Genomic DNA, 24,951 nt, shown 5'->3' with positions numbered 1-24,951 from the left:
AGCAAGGGATATGAAATAATTGTCTGTGAATAAGAGAATGCTTTTTTGTAGAACAAAACCACTTGAAAGCGTTGTCTGTATCTTCTTTCATTTCTTCTGCTCTTACTCTTTCTTGAACCCATTCCAGTCAAATCAGGCCTTAGTCTCCTAATGCCACTGCAGCACTTATGTCAGGGTCATCATTGGTCACGTCCAGTAGCCAGTTTTCAGTATTCATCTCACCAACCTGCTGCGTTTGACGTGGTTGATCATTCCATCATTTGGCTCCTGGGACCGTGCTCTCTTGGTTTTCTTCCAGTCTCACCAGTGCCTCAGAGAGCTTAGTATTTAATCTGCTTCTACAATCTGTTCTCTCTCCTGGTGTAATCTCATTAGATTGTATTACTTTGCATTTCATCTGTCTGCTGTTGATTCCCATGTTTTTTCCTCTAGTCTTGACTTTCCTCTGAGCTCTAACTCCTTTTTTCAGTTGTGAGTGTAACATTTCTATTTGGGTAGCGAATAGACCTTTCAAACTTAATGTGTCCAGAGTTGAACCCTGTTTTTATTTCCTTTTCTGCTTCTCCTTCAGTCTTAATGTCTCCTTCATGTCAATAAATGGCACTATCATTCAAGCTATGACAAACCTAGACAGAGTATTAAAAAGCAGAGACAACGCTTTGCTGACAAAGGTACATATACTCAAAGCTATGATTTTTCTAGTAGTCGTGAACAGATGTGAGAGTTGAGCCATAAAGAAGGCTGAGTGCTGAATAATTGATGCTTTTGAACTGTGGTGTTGGAGAAGACTCTTGAGAGACTGACTGTTGGACTGCAAGGAGATCAAACCAGTCCATCCAAAAGGAAATCAGTCCTGAATATTCACTGCAAGGACTGATGCTGAAACTGAAGCTCCATTACTTTGGCCACTTGATGTGAAGAACTGACTCACTGGAAAAGACTATGATGCTGGGAAAGATTGAGGGCAGGAGGAGGAGGAGTGACCAGAGGGTAAGATGGTTGGATGGCATCATCAACTCAATGGACATGAATTTGAGCCAACTCTGGGAGATGGCGATGGACAGGGAAGCGTGGCATGGTGCAGTCTATGGGGTCGCAGAGAGTCGGACACTACTGAGCGGCTAAACCACAAAATCATTCACTTAGAGCAAAATATGGAAGTTGTTTTTGATTCTTTTCTAAACCTCATATTCCACATTCAGCCCATCAGTTCTGGTTGGTGCAGTATTCAAACTGCATGAGACTTTTCCCCACTAGCTCCATCATTAGTCTAATATTAGCCTCTTTCATCTTCCATCTGGGTTACTATAAAAGTCTCCTAACCTGTCTTCCTGATTCTATTCTTCTACCCTCCCCCCCAACTATGATAATGATAATTGGTACACAGCAAGAACAGTATCATCCTGTAAAAGCTAAAGTCAAAATTTGTCACCCTCTCTAGTCAAAAGTGGCTTTCCATCACAGTTAGTCAAAGTTGAAGGTGCTTGCTTTGTCCTTTAAGTGCCTACGTGATCTGCCTCTGCTGCTGCTGCTGCTGCTGCGTCGCTTCAGTCACATCCTAGGCCTTCTCAAACCTCATTTCCTTCTCTTCCTTTTGTTACTGTGCTCTAGTCACAGTGGCTGCCTTGATGGTCTCCAGATATATTAAGCATGCTCTTCCCTGAGGACATTTTAAAAATTATTTGAGGACTTCTATGCTTAGTATTTTTCTCTACCTGAGGTGTTCTTTCTCTGGATATGTTTATATGACTGGCTTCCTCATTTCATTTAGGTCTCTGTTCAGATATCACCTCCTCAAAGAGGCCTTCCTTGACCAGCCTTTTTAAAGTAGCATTCTTAGTCACTCCTGTCCCCTCTTTTTATTATGTCCTTTATTCACCTGTGACTGTCACATATTTGTTATTTATTGTCATTCTCACACATTAGGATATATGCTCCCTGAGGATATGAATTTGAATTGGTTTTTCCTTACTGCTGTATCTCCAGTTTCTAGACATGTATATTGGAGATACTAAAGAAATGCTTCTTGAGTGAATATATAGTGATTAAGTCATTGTCTGACCTTAGATTCCAACTGTGTGACCTGATGCAAGTTACTTAAATTCCTTAAGCCTTAATCACCCCATGTGTATGTAGTGGAGATAATTTCATTACCAATTTCATTGTTAGGATTTAATAAGTTAATCCATGTAAAACACTACAAAGCCTGATACCAACGAGTGCTCATTAATGGTTAATTATTATATTTTTAGAATACATGCATAAAATGTGTGAATATAGGGTTCATATTTTTCAGTGTTCTTATCTGGTTTCAGAAAGAAATTAAAAAAGGTATGTCTTGACCTTTGATTTGTTGGCATTATTGAACTATCCTTTTATTTTGTTCAGCTTGAAAAAGCGGCTTTAATTTGTATATTTTTCCTTTTAGACCACCAGGCTCCTCTGTCTATGGGGATTCTCAAGGTAAGAATACTGGAGTGGGTAGCCTATCCCTTCTTCAGGGGATCTTCCCAACCCAGAATCAACCCAGGGTCTCCTGCAGGCAGATTCTTTACAACCTGAGCTACCAGGGAAGCCCTTAGGGAAACTTCATGAATTTCTTTCTAAGTAACTGGTTTAGAATGTGTTATAGTCTCCCTAGGCTTTAGAATGTATTTAATAGCAAATATGGACCAAGGAAACCACATTTTAAATTCTGTGATATTTTAGTTGTTTACCAATTTTAATGTAATGTTCACCCTTCTTAAGGGTGGACCTTGCAGCAGAGGTACAAATCCTTTAACCTTCGATTTGTTGGGAGATGAAGAAGCCACATAGCTTCTCTGCCTGTATTTCAGCAAAACAGGGGTAATATAGATGTAGGAATACTAATTTTATATAAATTATTTATTATATGTATACTTTTGCTTTCTAACCGTGTTCCACTCAGCATTGTTTTTGAGAATTATATGTCACAGATCAGCACACTTTTTCTGTTCAGGGCAATATAATAAGTATTTTAGGCTTTGTCATACTGTTTGTTTCACAACTACATAGTCAACTAAACTGTTGTAGCATGACAGCATCCCTAAGACAATATGCCAATGAATGAACTTATCTATATTTCAATAGACTTTATATAGAGATATTGAAATTAGAATTTTATCTAATTTCCATATTTGTCATATTGAGAATACTATTTTACAAACTCTTGTTCTATTGATTTGTTTTCCAACTATTTACAAATGTAAAAATTTCTTTTAGCTCCGTGGGTAGACATAAGCAGACTGTGGGCACGACATGGCCTACCAGCTGAAGTTTACTTACCTTGATCTATGTTATCTTAACACATTTAGATTAATGTCATCAATTTTAAACTGCTATATAGCATTATTTTGAAAGAATAATTTGTAATATCTAAACTTTTTTTAAAAACTTGGACTTCCCTGGTGGCTCAGATGGTAAAGAACCCGCCTGCAATGCTGGAGACCTGGGTTTTATCACTGGGTTGGGAAGATCCCCTTAAGGTGGACATGGCAACCTACTCCAGTATGCTTGCCTGGAGAATCCCCATGGACAGAGGAGCCTGGCAGGCTACAGTCCATGGGATCACAAAGAGTCCAATACGACTGAGTGACTAAGCACAGCACAACAAACATTTTGTTATAATAATGGACCATTAGGTGATTCCTACTTTCCAGCGCTACAGTAAATATTCTTGTACTTATCTCCTTGTGCACATGTGCAGGAGTTTCTCTTATAGGATACTGTTGCCAGATTGCTTTTTTCAGTGTTTGTACCTGTATGTGCTTTGCCACTGATGTTTCGCTGTGTCCTTGACAACTCTTGGTGTTATCACTTTTTGTTAATTTTCTAGATTTAGATGGCATCTCAGTGCTTTAAATACATTTTCCTGATTATTAGCAAGGTTGAGAATCTCTTCACAGATTTAGTATTTACTTGGAAGTTTTGCTTTCTGTGACTTCCTTAGTTATGAACTTTGTTTTTCTCATAAACTTCCTTTTTATTTTTCTTATTGATTGTTGTTGAGTTTTTTTTTTAATTGTCATTTAGAAATAGAATATGGCGAAGAAGTATTGTAGGGAAAGAGCAAATTAGCCAAGATAGCAGTGAGGAGAGTCTTTCAACCCACGGCCTCTCGCTCTCGCACCATGTTTTGTAAATACACGGTTATGTAACAGCTGAGGTCACTTATGGCACTGCACGTGCACTTCACAACTTACCCGCCTGGCCACAGTCCACCTTTGTTCTGCAAACATATATAAGCTCCACCTGCAAAGCCCTTGAGGCTGCATTATGTCTGCATCTGCTAGGTCAACCACAGGAGAATACAGTGTGTCTGCCTTAGGGCTGCTGCGCTAGCCCGGAGAGAATAAACATGTCTGCAGTTCCTTGAGTTTTCTTCCAGCTTCCCCACTTGTGCCTTGCCCATCCTGGGTTCAGCAAACAGTGAGATACAGGGAGATAAATATACTTTAGGTTTGAATTCTCTTAATAGCTTAGTAGGTTTGAATTTGAAATGGTGATAGCAATGTCTATTTAACCATGTTGTTCTTATGGTTATAAATTGCCTAGTTTGTATTGGAGCTCACTAAATGTTTGTTTCTGTTTTTCATTGTGTGTGTTCTTTGTGACTACTGTAACTTTATGTGTAGCAAAGTATTCCTTTTGTAGCAGACCACTTGTTTTGTGAATTTTCTTCTTTCCTCCTTTTTTTCTTTTTTTACTATTGTTTATTGTCAAATACAACAAGTACAGAAAAGCAGTTAAAAACAAAAAGATAATTTAGTGAATTATAAAATGAACACCATTAATCAAGCAGAATTTTACCAGCTATTCAGGAAACTTCTTGCTGTGGCCCTCCCAATCATAGTCCCTCTGTCTCTGCAAAAGTAATCAGTATTCTGACCTAGGGATTCTCTGGTAGTTCAGACGGTAAAGAATCTGCCTGTAATGCAGGAGACCTGGGTTTAGTCCCTGGGTTGGGAAGATCCCCTGGAGGAGGGTATGGCAACCCACTCCAGTATTCTTGCCTGAAGAATCCCATGGACAGAGGAGCTTGGTGGGCTCTACAGTCCATAGGGTTACAAAGAGTCAGACACGACTGAGTGACTAGGCATAGCACAGCAGATTCTGACTTAAGCATTTCTTTGTATTTCTCTTTAAGTCTGCATCTAAGACATTACAGTTTAGTCTTGCCCATTTAAAAAAACTAGATGTGTTTGTCTCTTTTAATCTATACGTTTTCCTTTCATCTCTTCTTTAAAGTCTGTATGTTGAAAAACTTTGGAACATTTGACCTGTAGTTTCCCTTAGTCTAGATTCATAGTTACGGTGCATTTCAAAATGTTTCAGCTCCTTTGTATTGCCTGCAAGTTACAGCTGGATAGAGAGGCTTAATCAGTCTCAGGTTCAATTCCTTTGGCAAGATTTTGGGTGGTAGTGTGTTCTTTAAATAGAAGGCACACGATGTCTGCTTTTTGTTCTTTGATTGGGGGTCCCCGTATATAATGAAATTCATCTTTCTCACTGTTTTGAATATTTTTCTCTTTGTTGTTGGCTTTAACAGTTGGTAATGATATGTTTTGACTCAAATTCTGTGTGAGTTTAACCTACTTGAGGTTCATTGAGCTTCTGCACATGTAGGCTTATGTCTCATCAAATTTGGGAAGTTTTTGGCAGTTGTTTCTTCAGGTATTCTTCCCATTTCTCTCTTCTTCTTCTGGGATTCCCTTAATGCATATATTGTTTCTTTTGAAGATGAACCCCTCATCTCTTAGGCTCTCTTCACTTTATTCTCTTTTTTTCTTTTTGTTCCTCAGACTATATAGCTTTAATTGTCTTGTCCTCGAGATTGCTGATTATGTCTTTGCTTTCTCAAATTTGCCATTGAACCCCCTACTGAACTTTTCATTTATTGGCTTTCTTATTTCTAGAATTTCTATTTGATTCCCTTTTATAATTTGTCTTTTTGTTGATAATCTTGTTTTGTTCATACATTGTTTTCCTCATTTTCTTTAATTCTTTGCAAGTGTTTTCCTTTAGTGATAGGAGCTTATTTAAGACGATAGATTTCAAGTATACTGCCAAGTGGAATGCTGGGCTTCCTCAGGGATGTTTTCTGTTAATGTATTTTGACTCTTGAGTGGACCATACTTTCTTATTTCTTTATACATCTTGTGTTTTTTTAAAAATTGTTGTTGTTGAAAAGTAGAGATTTGAATATTGGCAACTCGGGAATACAGTGTTTCCCCTTTCCCCAGGTTTTGCTATTTTTTAAATATTGAAGGCTGTAGTTGTTCATTTGTCTAGTGAATTTTCCCAGCCTTTTTTGTAGAAATTGTATTTCTTGCTGTTTGTGATACTGAAGTCTCCGTTCCTTAGCTTGTATTTTGATTATGGTTTTTTGGATTGCCAGGAGCTAAACAAACAAACATACAGTCAGTATGTTTGTTTTCAGATCAGATCAGATCAGTCGCTCAGTCGTGTCCGACTCTTTGCGACCCCATGAATCGCAGCACACCAGGCCTCCCTGTCCATCACCAACTCCCGGAGTTCACTCAGACTCACGTCCATCGAGTCAGCAATGCCATCTAGCCATCTCATCCTCTGCCGTCCCCTTCTCCTCCTGCCTCCAATCCCTCCCAGCATCAGAGTCTTTTCCAGTGAGTCAACTCTTCGCATGAGGTGGCCAAAGTACTGGAGTTTCAGCTTTAGCATCATTCCTTCCAAAGAAATCCCAGGGCTGATGTCCTTCAGAATGGACTGGTTAGATCTCCTTGCAGTCCAGGGACTCTCAAGGGTCTTCTCCAACACCACAGTTCAAAAGCATCAATTCTTCGGTGCTCAGCCTTCTTCACAGTCCAACTGTCACATCCATACATGACCACTGGAAAAACCATAGCCTTGACTACACGGACCTTTGTTGGCAAAGTAATGTCTCTGCTTTTGAATATGCTATCTAGGTTGGACATAACTTTCCTTCCAAGGAGTAAGCGTCTTTTAATTTCGTGGCTGCAGTCACCATCTGCAGTGATTTTGGAGCCCCGAAAAATAAAGTCTGACACTGTTTCCCCATCTATTTCCCACTTTACCATCTATTTCCCATGAAGTGATCTGACCAGATGCCATGATCTCCGTTTTCTGAATGTTGAGCTTTAAGCCAACTTTTTCACTCTCCACTTTCACTTTCATCAAGAGGCTTTTTAGTTCCTCTTCACTTTCTGCCAGAAGGGTGGTGTCATCTGCATATCTGAGGTTATTGATATTTCTCCCGGCAATCTTGATTCCAGCTTGTGTTTCTTCCAGTCCAGCGTTTCTTTTGATGTACTCTGCATATAGGTTAAATAAGCAGGGTGACAATATACAGCCTTGAGGTACTCCTTTTCCTATTTGGAACCAGTCTGTTGTTCCATGTCCAGTTCTAACTGTTGCTTCCTGACCTGCATACACATTTCTCAAGAGGCAGATCAGGTGGTTTGGTATTCCCATCACTTTCAGAATTTTCCACAGTTTATTGTGATCCACACAGTCAAAGGCTTTGGCATAGTCAATAAAGCAGAATTAGATGTTTTTCTGGAACTCTCTTGCTTTTTCGATGATCCAGCGGATGTTGGCAATTTGATCTCTGGTTCCTCTGCCTTTTCTAAAACCAGCTTGAACATCAGGAAGTTCACGGTTCACATATTGCTGAAGCCTGGCTTGGAGAATTTTGAGCATTACTTTACTAGCGTGTGAGATGACTGCAATTGTGCGGTAGTCTGAGCATTCTTTGGCATTGCCTTTCTTTGGGATTGGAATGAAAACTGACCTTTTCCAGTCCTGTGGCCACTGCTGAGTTTTCCAAATTTGCTGGCATATTGAGTGCAGCACTTTCACAGCATCATCTTTCAGGATTTGAAATAGCTCAACTGGAATTCCATCACCTCCAATAGCTTTGTTCGTAGTGATGCTTTCTAAGGCCCACTTGACTTCACATTCCAGGATGTCTGGCTCTAGGTCAGTGATCACACCATCGTGATTATCTGGGTTGTGAAGATCTTTTTTGTACAGTTCTTCTGTGTATTCTTGCCATCTCTTCTTAATATCTTCTGCTTCTGTTAGGTCCATACCATTTCTGTCCTTTATCGAGCCCATCTTTGCATGAAATGTTCCTTTGGTATCTCTGATTTTCTTGAAGAGATCCCTAGTCTTTCCCATTCTGTTGTTTTCCTCTATTTCTTTGCACTGATCGCTCAGGGAGGCTTTCTTATCTCTTCTTGCTATTCTTTGGAACTCTGCATTCAGATGCTTATATCTTTCCTTTTCTTCTTTGCTTTTCGCTTCTCTTCTTTTCACAGCTATTTGTAAGGCCTCCCCAGACAGCCATTTTGCATTTTTGCTTTTCTTTTCTATGGGAATGGTCTTGATCCCTGTCTCCTGTACAATGTCACGAACCTCATCCCATAGTTCATCAGGCACTCTATTAGATCTAGGCCCTTAAATCTATTTCTCACTTCCACTGTATAATCATAAGGGATTTGATTTAGGTCATACCTGAATGGTCTAGTGGTTTCCCCTACTTTCTTCAATTTCAGTCTGAATTTGGCAATAGGGAGTTCATGGTCTGAGCTACAGTCAGCTCCTGGTCTTGTTTTTGCTGACTGTATAGAGCTTCTCCATCTTTGGTTGCAAAGAATATAATCAATCTGATTTTGGTGTTGACCATCTGGTGATGTCCATGTATAGAGTCTTCTCTTGTGTTGTTGGAAGAGGGTGTTTGTTATGACCAGTGCATTTTCTTGGCAAAACTCTATTAGTCTTTGCCCTGCTTCATTCCGTATTCCAAGGCCAAATTTTCCTGTTACTCCAGGTGTTTCTTGACTTCCTACTTTTGCATTCCAGTCCCCTGTAATGAAAAGGACATCTTTTTGGGGTGTTAGTTCTAAAAGGTCTTGTAGGTCTTCATAGAACCGTTCAACTTCAGCTTCTTCAGCATTACTGGTTGGGGCATAGACTTGGATTACTGTGATATTGAATGGTTTACCTTGGAAACGAACAGAGGTCATTCTGTCGTTTTTGAGATTGCATCCAAGTACTGCATTTTGGACTCTTTTGTTGACCATGATGGCCACTCCATTTCTTCTGAGGGATTCCTGCCCGCAGTAGTAGATATAATGGTCATCTGAGTTAAATTCACCCATTCCAGTCCATTTTAGTTCGCTGATTCCTAGAATGTCGAGATTCACTCTTGCCATCTCTTGTTTGACCACTTCCAATTTGCCTTGATTCATGGACCTGACATTCCAGGTTCCTATGCAGTATTGCTCTTTACAGCATCAGACCTTGCTTCTATCACCAGTCACATCCACAACTGGGTATTGTTTTTGCTTTGGCTCCATCCCTTCATTCTTTCTGGAGTTATTTCTCCACTGATCTCCAGTAGCATATTGGGCACCTACCAACCTAGGGAGTTTCTCTTTCAGTATCCTATCATTTTGCCTTTTCATACTGTTCATGGGGTTCTCAAGGCAAGAATACTGAAGTGGTTTGCCATTCCCTTCTCCAGTGGACTACATTCTGTCAAATCTCTCCACCATGACCCGCCTGCCTTGGGTTGCCCCACGGGCATGGCTTAGTTTCATTGAGTTAGACAAGGCTGTGGTCCTAGTGTGATTAGATTGACTAGTTTTCTGTGAGTATGGTTTCAGTGTGTTTGCCCTCTGATGCCCTCTTGCAACACCTACTACAAACATACAAACAGTCTGGTTTTTGCAGATTGACACTTTGACTCCTTCGGCCCCTAGCCAGACTTGTGCTGAGTCCAGGGATCAGCTTGAGATGAAAGCTTAAAATCTTTTCAGTCTTTCCTGAGCATGCATTTCACCCTGGGCTTTCTAATTTACTTTATATACACAGGTGTTTGTTATTACCCTAATTTCCCGAAGAAACTCTCCCTTTTCCTGCCCAGATCTCAGGTAGTCAATTGTATGTCTCATTGCTAATCCTGTGCCCAGGTGGCTGTGGGTGTTTGGGTCACCTTACGGGGTTTTAAGCAGTGCTTGCTGCTTTTCCCCGTTGAGAAGATTCCAAGTTAGGTGAAATAGAGAGGAGTTCCTTGTGTCAGTCCTCCAGGTACCCCTAGATGAGTTAGAACAGATGTTAATAATTTACAAGTGATATCTACTCTGGTCCTTCTGGTACCAGGGGCCAGGGTCCCACTCTGGGATCCCAACTGATGTCTTCACGATTGCCTCCACATCAATGAATGAGTAGGGTGAGGGCAACTAAAAATGCCACAAAGCTTTCCTGCCATTTTTAGGTTGACTTCTTGATTCAGTTCTCATGGTTGTTGTAAATCTTCTATTTTCCAGAGTCTGACAGAAGTGGTTCTGACAGTTTCTGCCTGTTTTTCAGGCAGAAAAACTTTGGGGTTTCTTTGGGGTAATTTTAGGTTGGGAACTGTCTGCTCCACCATTTTGCCTATGTTGTCTTTGACTTGAATTTAATTTTTATCTCCCTAACGATGAACGATGTTGAGAATGGTTTCATTTGCCATATTTGCTTTTTCTTTGCTGAAATGTCTATTAGGTTTCTTGCTCATTTTTTTTTTATTGGCTTGTTACTGAATGTTTTCTCAGATATGTTTTGCAAATATTTTTCCTCCTGTGTGATTTGTTTTCACTTTTTAAACAGTATCTTTGGAAGAATAGTTTTTAAATTTGATGACGTCTGTAAATTTGTTCTTTTTTAAACTTATGCTTTGCTGTGTTATCTAAGAATGCTATCTAACTCAAAGTATAAAAATTTTACTCTTGTATTTTCTTTTGAAGTTTTATACTTTTAGATTTTATAGTTAGATTTATAATCCATTTACAGTTATTTTTCATACATTGTCTTTGATATGCCTGAGGTATGGGTCAAAATACTTTTCTATATATTTTTTGTATATGCGCATCAAGCAAAGGTTTTAATAGGGATTAAGAGAATGTACTTTGATTAGTGTGGCGCCTGGGTTTGACTCTTGGCAGGGTAGGTCAGGAAGAATCTGTCACAGGATATGGACTTCTCTTCACCTATTAAATTACCATTCATATGGGATAAGACAACTTGTGTTTCAAGCCCAGGTTTTTAGCCTGATAGACACGTTTTTAGTGTGTAGACTTCTGTTTTTTAGCTGTGAATCATTTGATCACTTCTAATCCTGTTCTTGTGTGTGTGTGTGTTAGTAGCTCAGTCGTGTCTGACTCTTTGCAACCCCACAGACTGTTGCCCACCAGACTTTTCTGTCTATGGAATTCTCCAGGCAAGAACTCTGGAGTGGATTGCCATTCCCTTCTCCAGAAGATCTTCCCGACCCAGGGATTGAACCCTGATCTCCTGCATCACAGGCAGATTCTTTACTGTTTGAGCTACAGGGAAGTCAAGGAAGAAGTCCTATCCTTAAAGCATAATATAGTATAAACACAACACTAGCCTTGTGTATAGTTAAAGTTGTATCATCTTTCAGCTAACTTGTACATCTTATACATCTTATACAAGCTAACTTGTATAAAGTTAGCTTGAGATTTGCTTTAGTATTATGGGGGACGGAGATAGTTCTGACCGAGAGAGGGAAGACTCTATGAGGACTCAAGAGAAAGCAATAAGCTCTAGAGTTGGGAGAGCATGTAGAGATTTTGTAGTCAGGCAGTTTTCAACCTTTTATTTTATAGTTGAAATTTACATGTCATATAGTAGGTATGTTATTGTTACAGTGTTGCTACAATAGATAAATACAAATTATGTGTAATTTCTGGCATGCAAGCTGTAATTCTGCCTTTTAAAAAATCTCACATAAGAAACAACATTGTAACATAAGTGAACCGACTGTATTGTAGTATTTACCAGGAACTTGCTTTCATTTAATTAAGAGTATACTGATTGAGTACTTTAAACCAATTTCAAGTAATTTGTGACACAATTCTCAGTTGATCAACATGTGTGTGTGTTGGTGGAATCATACTGAAAGTTTTTGTTTAGTTTGGTGGTTCTCAAACTTTAGTGTGCTTTGGACTTACCTAGAGGGCCTGTTAAAACACAGATTGCTGGTCCCCTCCCTGAGATTTTCCAATTTAGTAAATCTGGGGTGGGGCTCTAGAATTTGCATTTCTAACAAGTTCACTGCTGATGCTGATGTTCCTGGTCTGGGGACCACATTTTCAGGATCACAGCTTAGGCCAACTTTCACCTTACTTTTTCAGTATTCTAGGGGCAGAGTTTGTCCTTTTTAAGATAGCCTATTCACTGTTAGACAGTTCTTCCTATAATTAAACCTACTTCTCCTTTTGTTATTTTTGTCCAGTATTTCTAGTTCTGGCCTGTGAGGTAAGAAGTTTACTCTTCCTGTAACAGAAGAAAGCCCTCATGTAGTTGAAGAAAGTTATTCATGTCTCCTTTATTTAATTTCTTTCATGTTAAGCATTTATAGTTTCCTAATAGTTATTGTTTCTTGATTTCCTACTTTTGCATTCCAGTCCCCTGTAATGGAAAGGACATCTTTTTTGGGTGTTAGTTCTAAAAGGTCTTGTAGGTCTTCATAGAACCGTTCAACTTCAGCTTCTTCAGCGTTACTGGTGGGGGCATAGGCTTGGATTACTGTGATATTGAATGGTTTGCCTTGGAAACAAACAGAGATCATTCTGTCGTTTTTGAGATTGCATCCAAGTACTGCATTTCGGACTCTTTTGTTGACCACGATGGCTACTCCATTTCTTCTAAGGGATTCCTGCCCGCAGTAGTGGATATAATGGTCATCTGAGTTAAATTCACCCATTCCAGTCCATTTTAGTTCACTGATTCCTAGAATGTTGACGTTCACTCTTGCCATCTCCTGTTTGACCACTTCCAATTTGCCTTGATTCATGGACCTGACATTCCAGGTTCCTATGCAATATTGCTCTTTACAGCATCGGACCTTGCTTCTATCACCAGTCACATCCACAACTGGGTATTGTTTTTGCTTTGGCTCCATCCCTTCATTCTTTCTGGAGTTATTTCTCCACTGATCTCCAGTAGCATATTGGGCACCTACCGACCTGGGGAGTTCCTCTTTCAGTATCCTATCATTTTGCCTTTTCATACTGTTCATGGGGTTCTCAAGGCAAGAATACTGAAGTGGTTTGCCATTATGGACCTAACAGAAGCGGAAGATATTAAGAAGAGGTGGCAAGAATACACAGAAGAACTGTACAAAAAAGATCTTCACGACCCAGATAACCACGATGGTGTGATCACTGACCTAGAGCCAAACATCCTGGAATGTGAAGTCAAGTGGGCCTTAGAAAGCATCACTACAAACAAAGCTAGTGGAGGTGATGGAATTCCAGTTGAGCTATTTCAAATCCTGAAAGATGATGCTGTGAAAGTGCTGCACTCAATATGCCAGCAAATTTGGAAAACTCAGCAGTGGCCACAGGACTGGAAAAGGTCAGTTTTCATTCCAATCCCAAAGAAAGGCAATGCCAAAGAATGCTCAGACTACCGCACAATTGCAGTCATCTCACACGCTAGTAAAGTAATGCTCAAAATTCTCCAAGCCAGGCTTCAGCAATATGTGAACCGTGAACTTCCTGATGTTCAAGCTGGTTTTAGAAAAGGCAGAGGAACCAGAGATCAAATTGCCAACATCCGCTGGATCATCGAAAAAGCAAGAGAGTTCCAGAAAAACATCTAATTCTGCTTTATTGACTATGCCAAAGCCTTTGACTGTGTGGATCACAATAAACTGTGGAAAATTCTGAAAGAGATGGGAATACCAGACCACCTGACCTGCCTCTTGAGAAATGTGTATGCAGGTCAGGAAGCAACAGTTAGAACTGGACATGGAACAACAGACTGGTTCCAAATAGGAAAAGGAGTTCGTCAAGGCTGTATATTGTCACCCTGTTTATTTAACTTATACGCAGAGTACATCATGAGAAACGCTGGACTGGAAGAAACACAAGCTGGAATCAAGATTGCTGGGAGAAATATCAATAACCTCAGATATGCAGATGACACCACCCTTCTGGCAGAAAGTGAAGAGGAACTAAAAAGCCTCTTGATGAAAGTGAAAGAGGAAAGTGAAAAAGTTGGCTTAAAACTCAACATTCAGAAAACGAAGATCATGGTATCTGGTCCCATCACTTCATGGGAAATAGATGGGGAAAACAGTGGAAACAGCATCAGACTTTATTTTTTTGGGCTCCAAAATCACTGCAGATGGTGATTGCAGCCACGAAATTAAAAGACACTTACTCCTTGGAAGGAAAGTTATGTCCAACCTAGATAGCATATTCAAAAGCAGAGACATTACTTTGCCAACAAAGGTCCGTGTAGTCAAGGCTATGGTTTTTCCAGTGGTCACGTATGGATGTGAGAGTTGGACTGTGAAGAAAGCTGAGCACCGAAGAATTGATGCTTTTGAACTGTGGTGTTGGAGAAGACTCTTGAGAGTCCCTTGGCCTGCAAGGAGATGTAACCAGTCCATTCTGAAGGAGATCAGTCCTGGATGTTCTTTGGAAGGAATGATGCTAAAGCTGAAACTCCAGTACTTTGGCCACCTCATGCGAAGAGTTGACTCATTGGAAAAGACTCTGATGCTGTGAGGAATTGGGGGCAGGAGGAAAAGGGGACGACAGAGGATGAGATGGCTGGATGGCATCACCAACTCGATGGACGTGAGTTTGAGTGAACTCAGGGAGTTGATGATGGACAGAGGGGCCTGGCGTGCTGCAATTCATGGGGTCTCAAAGAGTCGGACACAACTGAGCGACTGAACTGAACTGAATAGTTATTGTAAGAATACTGTAATATGTAGTTACGTTAATACTGCCATAACAGTGTTTTATTTGTAACCTTGTTTCTCTCCCTGTATTTTCTGGGATACTATCCAGGCCAGAATCCTGGAAGTCATCCTAGGTTCCTTCCCCTCCTTAACTCCTTATTTTGCCAAAGAATCATTTGATTGTAGAAATGCTAGGAACCAGATAGAAATTTGATCCAGTTTAAGCAGAAGGGGGCAGCTTAAGGGTACAGTAATATGCTATTGAACCTGCAAAACATGTGATTTGGCTGGATCTCTCATAAGTGACTAGAAATGGGAACTAGAAAATTGCAAGAAGTAAGTTAGTTTGGAAGTTATATTATAGAAAGTAAGTTCCTCTTCCCATGTCCCTTTTCTTTCTCTCTTAGACTGTGTGTTTTATTTGCTGCATTTCCTTTTCTTGTCTTTTAATAAATTCTTCAGTAAATCCAATAATGTTCTACTGTTTTTAAAAGTCCAGTCTAAATACCATATGTACAATAGATAGCCAGTGGGAATTTGCTATATGACCCAGGGAACTCATACCAGGGCTCTCTAACAGCCTCGAAGGGTGGGAAGGATTGGGAGGTGGGAGGGAGGTTCAAGAAGGAGGGGACATGTATACCTATGGCTGATTCATGTTGTTGTATGGCAGAAACCAACACAATATTGTAAGGCAATTATCCTTCAATTAAAAAGAAATAAGTCCAGTCTAGCTAGCTGAGCAAGAGAAGCAAGGTACAGAATAGTTCATGAAGAGTGATCTCTTTATGTACTCAACTCTGTTCGAAGCCTGGATAGTAATTATCCTGGGGAGATAGTGTAGTGACTGAAAGGGAGCACAGGGGGCTTTCTGGAAAGTGCTTGGTTATGTTTCTTTTTTTTCTTTTTAAATCTTGATGGTGGTTACATGGATATGTTTAACTTGCAAAAGTTCTTTAAGTTATATGCTTAGTTATATGTACTTTTATGAAATGAGTAATATACTAAAGTTAAAAGGATGTCCTGGTTTAAAAGTTAAATTTCATTTCCCATTTAATTAACATTTCCTTCCCTTTGCAAAGTTTTGATAGGAGAGACTTGGAATAAGAAGGTGCATAATCTGCTTTCATTTTTCCTCTCCTCTGACTTCTTTTCTTTGGTACGTTATAGGGAATAGGGAGATTGAACAGGATATGCCTTTCTTTTAACTGATGCTGATCTAGTCCTGTTGGTTGTCAGTCCTTTTGTGCCTAAGACTAACTGTTCATCCATACAGTGAAACAGGCATCCAAGTGCTGGCTCTGTCTTGTTGCTCATTTGTAAGTTATTTGGGGAGTATTTTCCTTTCCATTTTGCCTTCATATAGGATATTCCTTCACCTTGGTATCTTGTAAGGCCTCCTCACTTCCCTCCACCCACAGCTGCTTGCTGGAGTGTTGCCTCTGTGAATGGCCAGCCCTTTTGGATGGGTTACGAGCTTTAGTGCCCAAACCCTGATTTCTTCATGGTTTCTACTTGATGCATAAGTACTGTTTCATCCTTGTCACACCACTTGGTGGTAATATAGGCTGCTGCCTTGACGCTTTCTCTTTTTGCACTGACTTCTTCCAGCTCCCCTTTCTTCCTGCTCATTCCTGATGCAGTTGCCTGGACACATCAATTGCTTCATGGTTGTTGTTGTTTAGTCGCTCAGTCGTGTCCAACTCTTTGCGACCCCGTGGACTACAGCACTCCAGGTCTCCCTGTGTCTCACCATCTCCTGGAGTTCACCCAAGTTCATGGCTATTGAATTGGTGATGCTATCCAACCTTATCCTCTGCTGCCCTCTTCTTTTGCCTTCAGTCTTTCCCAGCATCAGGGTCTTTTTCAATGCTACCAGTAATGGTACAGTGCCTCACTATCCCCCATATTCTTTTATCCATTTACTACCAATTTAAAAAATACTTTCTTCTCGGGACTTTCCTGGTGGTTCAGTGGTTGGGACTTTGCACTCTCACTGCTGAGGGCCCAGGTTCGATCCCTGGTCAGGGAACTAAAATCCTACAAGCAGCGCAGTGTGACAAAAAACAAAACAACAACAAGCAAGAAAACAACTTTTCCCCCTTCCTCTTCAGCTGTTTTTCATCAACCTCACTCTTTTTATGCTGGGGTATTTGTCAATTATATTCTGGATAGCCACTACCAACGAGTATTTGTGCTTTCCTGCATGTGAACCCATCTGTCACAGTATGTGAGACCAGAGGCTTTTAAAAAAATCTTTTCTCCAGGAGGTAGACGTTTCTCTATTTCCTGTGGCTTTTAGTATTGCTGTGGTACTAGGTACTTGTGTCTTGTTTTTAAAATGGCAGGTAATGTACATTTCAATTATTTCTCTTCATGCTTCTCATTTTTTTTTTGTACTGTCCAGGTCCGATTGATGTGCTGCTTATGTCTATTTGTTGTAGCTTCCTTTATTGAAATGTAAAAGATAGGCCTCATTTGCCTTTTTTAAAAATAATATTTTCTCATCTAATGCTACTAATTAGGTGGGTGTTTGCTTTAGAATGTCTGCATCTTGATGATGCTTACTGGTGAGGAGGAAGTGGCATTGGGATGGAGTGGGATGGGCTAGACTAAAGGCAAAGGGAAGGCAGGCACTTCATATTGTCTGTATTGCCTCCTTTATACTATTATACTTTTTCATTGAAAACATATATTTAGCTCCTATTATAGAAACATAAGGTCTTCCCTCATGGCTCAGATGTGAAGAATCCTCCTGCAAAGTGGGAGACCTGGGTTCAATCCCTAGGTCAGGAAGATCCCCTGGAGGAGGGCCTGGCTACCCATTCCAGTATTCTTGCCTGGAGAATTATACACATATGTATTACAGACATACAAAGAAGGCTCTGAGTTTTACTTAAGCATTAATTGAATGTTAGGGATATTTATAACTTTGTGTGACAGGTATTTTATTATTTATGATTTTTAAAAAACTGAAATATGCTTTTCTTTACTGGATATAATGTGACTAAAAGGAGAAAAGTAAATAAGCATAAGTAGACATGTACTCATTATGAATAATATATCCTGTCAAAGTGCCTTATTGTGTCACCTTGAAATCTCATCCCCTACTTTTCCTTTGGGATTTTGTAATCAATGTCTCACATCATTCATGGCATACCGAAACAGTTGTCACTAAGAAATTTGTTTCTGGCTTCAGCTGTTCAATAGGAAGTATAAAATGTTGGCACTTTTTAACTGTAATGAATGTTGTAGAGATGTTTAAATATACAGTTCTTACACTTTCAGAAAAGACGTTAAAGTTTTATGTGTTTTACTTTTTTTTTTCCTTTGCAGGATGTGGTAACTGGACGTAGTCCGCTGCTCTTCAGGAAGCTCAGTAATCCTGACATATTTTCATCCACTGGAAAAGCTAAACTTCAACGACAACTTAGTCAGGATGACTGTAAGTTACGGAGAGGAAGCCTGGCCAGTTCTTTGTCAGGTAAGGATCTAATTTTTTTTTTTTTAAAGAGTTTTGGGACTGTGTTGTCAATGTTTAAGGGTGTATTAACTTGGCATCTTGACAGCTTCTTCTGTGGTAACAGTCTTCTGTAGAACACTTGTGAGTAAGGCTGTCTTCCTTTGCTGTTTCCTCATTGCATCTCTTAATCCTAACCTCATAAACCTGCTAGATATTTCTTGTTTGACCATTATTACTGGTTATTCCCTTTCAATATAATTTTTGCTCTGTGTTTATTTCTTCAGACTTCACAAACTTTGCTACTTCTTCTTTTCTTTTTTTTCTATTTCTGAAATCCATTCCAAAGGCCATAATGTCTCCCTACCTCTTCCATAGAAAAGTCTTAAAAGATTCAAAAGGAAAAATTAATACAAGGAAGTCATGCCTAAATAGAAAGCAATTAAAACATGGCATGGTTTTAAGCAGTCAATAGAGTATGAAAAAAGAATCTATTTGACTTTAGTTGAAGAAGGAAAAGTAATCCTATTACATTCCTTGGCCTATAGTGAAGAGTATCAATTTCTTTTTACTTTTGCTCCTTTTCAGGGCTGTTCCTTTGGTTTTCTCTTCTCACTCCTCTATTGAGATTTTTATTTTGTCTGTCATGTTTTAATCACACAGAGCTGTTTCTTGTTTGTCTCTTTTTCCATAGTGTTCTGCTCTTCTTTCAAGGATGTGTTTTATCTTCTCATTCCCTATGAGTAAATAGATTTTTACTTTTTTAATTAAAATTTTCGTTAAGCTTTCTTTTTTTTGGCTCGCTGCGTCTTCATTGTGGCACACGGGGTCTTCCCTAGTTGCAGAGCACAGGCTGTACAGGACGTAGACTCTCTCTAGTTGTGGCATGGGCTTAGTTACCCTGTGGCACGTGGGGTCCTAGTTCCCTGACCAGGAGTCAAACCCAGGCCCCCTGTAGTGAGAGTGTGAGTCCTAACCACTGGGCTGCCAGGGAATTCCCTCTTTATTCTCATTTAATGGAGTTTCCAGGGGGACAGAAGATACAAATATGTGCTCATTCAACCATTTTTAACTGGTAATATTTCTTAAAAATAGGCTCTTGAAATCATTTTAAGAATAATTATTAGAATTTTTAAGAAGTTTTTTTCCTTGAGTTATTTGTTTACTAAAGGGCTAGTTGCTCTATTTGTTCATATTGTTCCTTTTGTTTTAAACTATTTGTGTTCCTCTAATTCTTGACACTTCTTGGTAAGCTTCAAGCCCTTACTAGTATATGTCCATACGGGTTTCGTCTGCTGTTGTGTAAGTCTCTTTCCCCATTAGGCACTTATTTTGAAGAGAGATAGGATTGTGATAGTAGCCTTTGGATATGTAGATGGGAAGTTAACAAACTAATTTTCCTTTAGGTTATATAGCTACACATCTATAGGCAAATCTCCTGGAGAGCTTGGCAACATTTGCAGAAGGAAGAAAAGAAACTAGGCAGGCTCTACTCCAGGCTTGTGGAGGTTTTGAATAGAGAACCAGTATTATTTTTTGTGGAGGGTTTTATGGAAAGACTTCTCATTAAAGCATGCATTTGAGAGCAGACTTGAGAGAAAGCTAGATTTTTTTTTTTTAAATTTTGTTTCTGATGAAAAATGTAAAATATACCAGTTATAAAAAATTTGAGTGCAGTAACATGCTTCATGTCAAAGTTGAAAATCTTTACTTTCTTCTCTTTTCCCTCCCTCCAAACCATTTATATATACTCCATTATATTTAAATATACATTTAAAATTTTATGTAAGTATATAAACTTTATTTTAAAAATAAAAATTGAGATCATATGCTATATACTTCCTTTCTGCTATTTTCACTCAACTGAGAACATTGAACATTTTCTCCTGGCTGCAATGTTGAGCTGCCTCATTATTTTTAATGGGTTCAGTATGTCATTATGTGGAGATATTATAATTTCTTTAATTTGTAGTGATCATTTATTTTATCCCTCATTTTATTATAGTGAGAGCATTGCTAGGGTTAACTTTCTGGTCTACTTTATTTTTTCCTTTGCATTCCTACAAATGGAATGCTATGTCCAGGCTTACTCAAATTATAATTATAATAGGTTTTGCTAAATTGCCCTCCAAATAAGTTCCGTCACATTTTGTTTGCAGTAAAAGGGTATGTTGCAGCAAAAAAAAAAAAAAAAACAACCCAACCTACTTTTTGCTCATACCTCTTTATAAGAGTGGTTACTTCTCTGACGAATAGAATTTTGTAGGAAGAAGAAGAGTTTTTAAGTAAATTGGTGATCAAGTTAAAGCCAGGTGAATATGCAGGGCAGAATATTGAAATTGAATGAGTGAATGGGTTTGGAAAAAGTAGAAAGAGATGAGGCCAGGGAGATAATATGGATTTATGGAGGATCTTTTTAGAGTTTTAAAAGTGTAACTTAGGACTTCCCCGTCAGTCCAGTGGTTAAAACTCTGTGCTTCCCCTGCAGGGGGTGTGGGTTCAGTCTCTGGTCAGGGACCTAAGATCTCGCATGCCACATGGTGCTGCCAAATAAAAACAACAAACCAAAAAAACAAAACTAAAAAAGCAACAAAAAGTGTGGCTTAATTGTTTAAACAGTAGGGAGTCATGAGAAGGGGATGACATGACCATATTTGTTTTGATTAGATCACTAACACCAATGTGAAGAATGGTGTGAGGGAAGGGATTGAAATAGGACTTGAACCTCAGCTAGAAAGTCATTGCAGTTCTAGGTGCTCAGTCTTTATAAATGACTTTCTTGCAGTCTTTCAGTAGGATTAAGGCATTCAATCAACCTGGACTGAACACATGGAATCTGGCAAGAGCAGCATAGATTCAGTGTTTGTCTTCTGGAAACCTAAGGGCTAAACTTGTCTAGGAGAAGCTTCCAGCTCCACTGTTACCACATTGAGTTGATGAGAAACTAGGTAGGATGGAAGGGACTGGAAAACTAGTGGCCTTCTAGGTTGGGTCTTATGTTGGAACAAGCCTGTTAGGTTGGAAGCTGGGCCCTGGCATGGTGGTGGATATTACAGAGAATTTAAAATCATCCACTCAGTTCAGTATTCCACTTGGATTTCTCACCACTGCCAACATAGGTGGAATTTTTTAGAGGGCTGCAGATCCTAAAATGGATGTGGAGGGGCTTCACTTTGTTTTGGATCAATGTACTTTTAATCCATTTGCTGTCATTGTATTTTTTTCATTTTGTTAATTAATAATTTGTTAATTTTCCAAACGTTGTGTTTGAAGGCAAGCAGCTGCTCCCCTTGTCCGGCAGTGCACACAGCAGCGTGGGACAGGTGACTTGGCAGTCTTCAGGAGAAGCGTCCAACCTGGTGCGGATGAGGAATCAGTCCCTCGGACAGTCTGCGCCTTCTCTTACCGCTGGCTTGGTAAGTGTTAGTACAGATTGCTCCCTTGCTCTGTGAACAGATCCTTGGTTGTCATTTGTCATTACCACAGCTATTATTTTTCCTTTAGGGTTTGGCTAGATTAATTTCTCAAAGCAAACAACGGAAAAGAATGGAATTTAATAGACTATATTCTGAATGCTCTCTCATGCTGTCCCTGGTACTGACTATGTAATGCGAGTCAATAAAAAGATTCAGTATGATTTGAACCTTAATGGATAAATTTCCTGAGAAAGAGCTTTGTTATGGAAATGATTCTAAATCTTGTGAAGTTGTGTTGCTTCCGTATATAGCTCTGTGGTATACATATTTAGTACGTGTGGATAGGGAACATGTTTTACACAGAGTAGGCAGGCACTTCAGTATATATTAAGTGAAAGAACGAGCCTCTTCTTTGTCTAGCTTTGTATAGTAGACAGGACCTAACATGTTAAGCTGTACAGTCTGGGCAGGTTGTTTTCTGCCTATTGTTGCATCTTGTACCCTTTTACCCTCAGTGGCCCTGCCTATTTACTTAGGGGATCCATTGACTTTCTATTGATCTCAACCCTCTTCCCTCTATCTGTAAGACAAGGCAGACTAATAATTTGCAGGATATGATAACAGAAGCTTGTTCCCATTAAGATAAGTTCATCTACTCTTCGGGACCATAAATCTTTTGGGTTGGCATAAAGGGAGTAGAAAGCTTTGTCCATTTGTTCATCCAAGAAAGTGGGGATGGGGGAAGAAGTCTGCTTATAGCAGGTGGGAAGTTAGTTTTTGGATCAAAAGATTTCTTGATATGACCTGAGGTTTGTGATTTTAGGCTACAGGGATAATTGGCATCATTTGTGGAACTTCCCCAACTTTTTATTTTGAAAATATCAAACTTGTATAAAAATGGAAAGAATGGCAATTAAACTTACTTAGATTGACCAATTTGGTTGTAACTTTATATTTTGTCACATTTGTTTTATCTGTGTGTATATGTATATATTTTTTTCCCTGAAGATTTCAAAGCAAGTAACAAACATTATGCTATCGCACCCTCAAGTATATTTCCTAAAATCAAGGGACAGTCTCCTAAATAACCACAATATATAATGGACCCTTGAACAACAGGGATTTGAACTGAGTGGGCCTAATTATATATGGATTTTTTTCCCATTAATACTACCAGATCCGTGGTTGGTTGAATCCTGGAATGCAGAACTGTGGATAGGGAGGACCAGCTATAAATTTATACTTGGATTTTCCACTGCATGGGGATGGGGAGGGATTGGGAGATGTCAGCACCTCTACCCCTTGTGTTGTTCAAGAGTCATCTATATTACCAGATCTGAGAAGTTTAACATAAATTTAATTTAAAAAAATTCAGATTTCTCCGCTTGTTTTCAACATGTCTATTAAAGCCCCACCTCTCTCCTCTTTTAACCTCTGGAACTTAAAAAAATACATGCACCATTGTAGAGATTTTGATCCAGTGGGTCTGGAGTGGTCCCAGGCATCCATATTCGCTTTAAATACACTCTTTTGAGAACTGCTGCCATTAAGGTAAAGCTGAATGTTTCATTTTAAGGTGGTTTGTTGCAGAGGAAACTACTGGACTGAGTTTGCTGAATTCCTAGCCTAACAATTGAAGTAGAATATTCCTGAATTAATTTTTTTTTTAAAAAGCTTATTGAAATATAATTCACATATGATAAAATTACTCATTTAAACTGTACAATTCAGTGATTTTTAGTATATTCATAGATGCAGCCATCACTGCAGTCAGTTTTAGAATATATTCATCATATCAGGAAGAATTCTTAGACCCTTTAGTTATCACCTTATTTTCATCTCTCTCTGCTGCTACTGCTGCTAAGTCGCTTCAGTTGTGTCCGACTTTGTGCGACCCCATAGATGGCAGCCCACCAGGCTCCGCCATCCTTGGGATTCTCCAGGCAAGAACACTGGAGTGGGTTGCCATTTCCTTCTCCAATGCATGAAAGTGAAAAGTGAAAATGAAGTCGCTCAGTCGTCTCGGACTCTTGACCCCATGGACTGCAGCCCACCAGGCTCCTCTGTCCATGGGATTTTCCAGGCAAGAGTGCTGGAGTGGGGTGCCATTGCCTAATATACTTTCTGCCTCCATAGATATACCTATTCTATCCATTTCATATAAATTGAATCCTATATGTGGCCTTTTGTAATTGGCTTCTTCCATTAAAATGATGTTTTTAAGGTTCCTCCATTGTGTAGCATGTATTATGTCACTCCTTTTTACCGCTGAATAATATTCTATTGTATGAATATACCTTATTTTATCTGTTTGTCAGTTGATTGACATTTGGGTTGTTTATTCCTTTAGACTATTATGAATAATGAACATTTGTTTACAGCGTTCATATGGACAGTTTTCATTTTTCTTGGGAGTGGAATTACTTGGTCTTATGATAACTGTTTAAATGCAGCAGTGTTTGATAAACTACAGTGTATGATGATTTTGGTTTCTTCACATCTTCATCAGCATTTGCTATTGTCTGTCTTGATTTTAGTCATCCTAGTGGTTCTGAAGTGATATCTGTGGTTTTGATTTGTGTTTTCCTAATGACAGTAAGCATCCTTTTATGTGATTATCGGCCCTTTGTATATCTTTTGAAGAAATGTGTATTCAGACTCTTTGCTCATTTAAAAAATTGGGTTATTTGTCTTTTTATGGGTGTGTAAAATAATTACTTCTCTAGAACTGAATCTAGTTATGTCTTTCCTCCCAGGGATCTGCCTTTTGTTTCCTCTTGTGCTTTTCTTCCTCAGCAGTTTACTTACTTATGGTAACCTCAGGCTAGTTCCTCCTTTTCCATTCTCATAATCAAGGATTTCCAGTTGCATATTTTATGTTTGATGGCACATTTGATAGTTAGTGTTGAATACTTTCCTTGCTTTGACTTACTGTACACTGAATATACCTTGATGCCACCCCAGCTTCTGTGGCATTTCTAAAAAAGTCTGTCCTATAATGTATCCTTGTTGTTAATAGAATCATGGCCATATACAGCCCACAGATCCATATATAGTCTGCAGACCCATATACAGTCCACAGACCCAGCCTCCAGAGAATTTTTGGGTCTACAAGATTCACATATAACAAAAAACCAATTTAAAAGTAATAAGACAACATTTAATAGAATAAGGAACTAAGGGGACAGGAATTGTCTTAGGTGTAATGATTGGGGAGATAATTTGCAGGAGGTTAGATTTGACCAGAGTCTGGAGAACAATTAGCCAAAAGCCTGAGTGTAGCAACTATT

General features: G+C 39.2%; 1 protein-coding gene and 1 non-coding gene across 6 annotated transcripts in view; both read left to right on the top strand.

Moving 5' to 3' along the window:
• MAST2 (microtubule associated serine/threonine kinase 2) overlaps positions 1-24,951 on the top strand; it is a 207,067-nt gene that overhangs the window by 8,743 nt on the left and 173,373 nt on the right. For 4 of the 5 annotated variants that reach the window (XM_005204882.4, XM_003585907.5, XM_005204881.4 and 1 more), the window contains exons 2-3: positions 18,122-18,269; positions 21,519-21,661. In XM_005204882.4, coding sequence (XP_005204939.2) covers positions 18,122-18,269; positions 21,519-21,661 — 291 coding nt within the window. Of the gene's footprint in view, positions 1-2,433; positions 2,464-18,121; positions 18,270-21,518; positions 21,662-24,951 lie in introns of those variants that run through there. The other variant, XM_024990152.2, reaches the window with a different exon arrangement.
• TRNAE-CUC (transfer RNA glutamic acid (anticodon CUC)) lies at positions 16,745-16,817 on the top strand. Its single transcript has one exon. It is a non-coding gene; the product is annotated as a tRNA-Glu (tRNA).

This window comes from Bos taurus, chromosome 3 (assembly GCF_002263795.3).
Source record: "Bos taurus isolate L1 Dominette 01449 registration number 42190680 breed Hereford chromosome 3, ARS-UCD2.0, whole genome shotgun sequence".
Taxonomy (NCBI): domain Eukaryota; kingdom Metazoa; phylum Chordata; class Mammalia; order Artiodactyla; family Bovidae; genus Bos; species Bos taurus.
The sequence above is the reverse complement of the archived record's forward strand: the minus strand, read 5'-3'. Positions and strand labels throughout refer to the sequence as shown.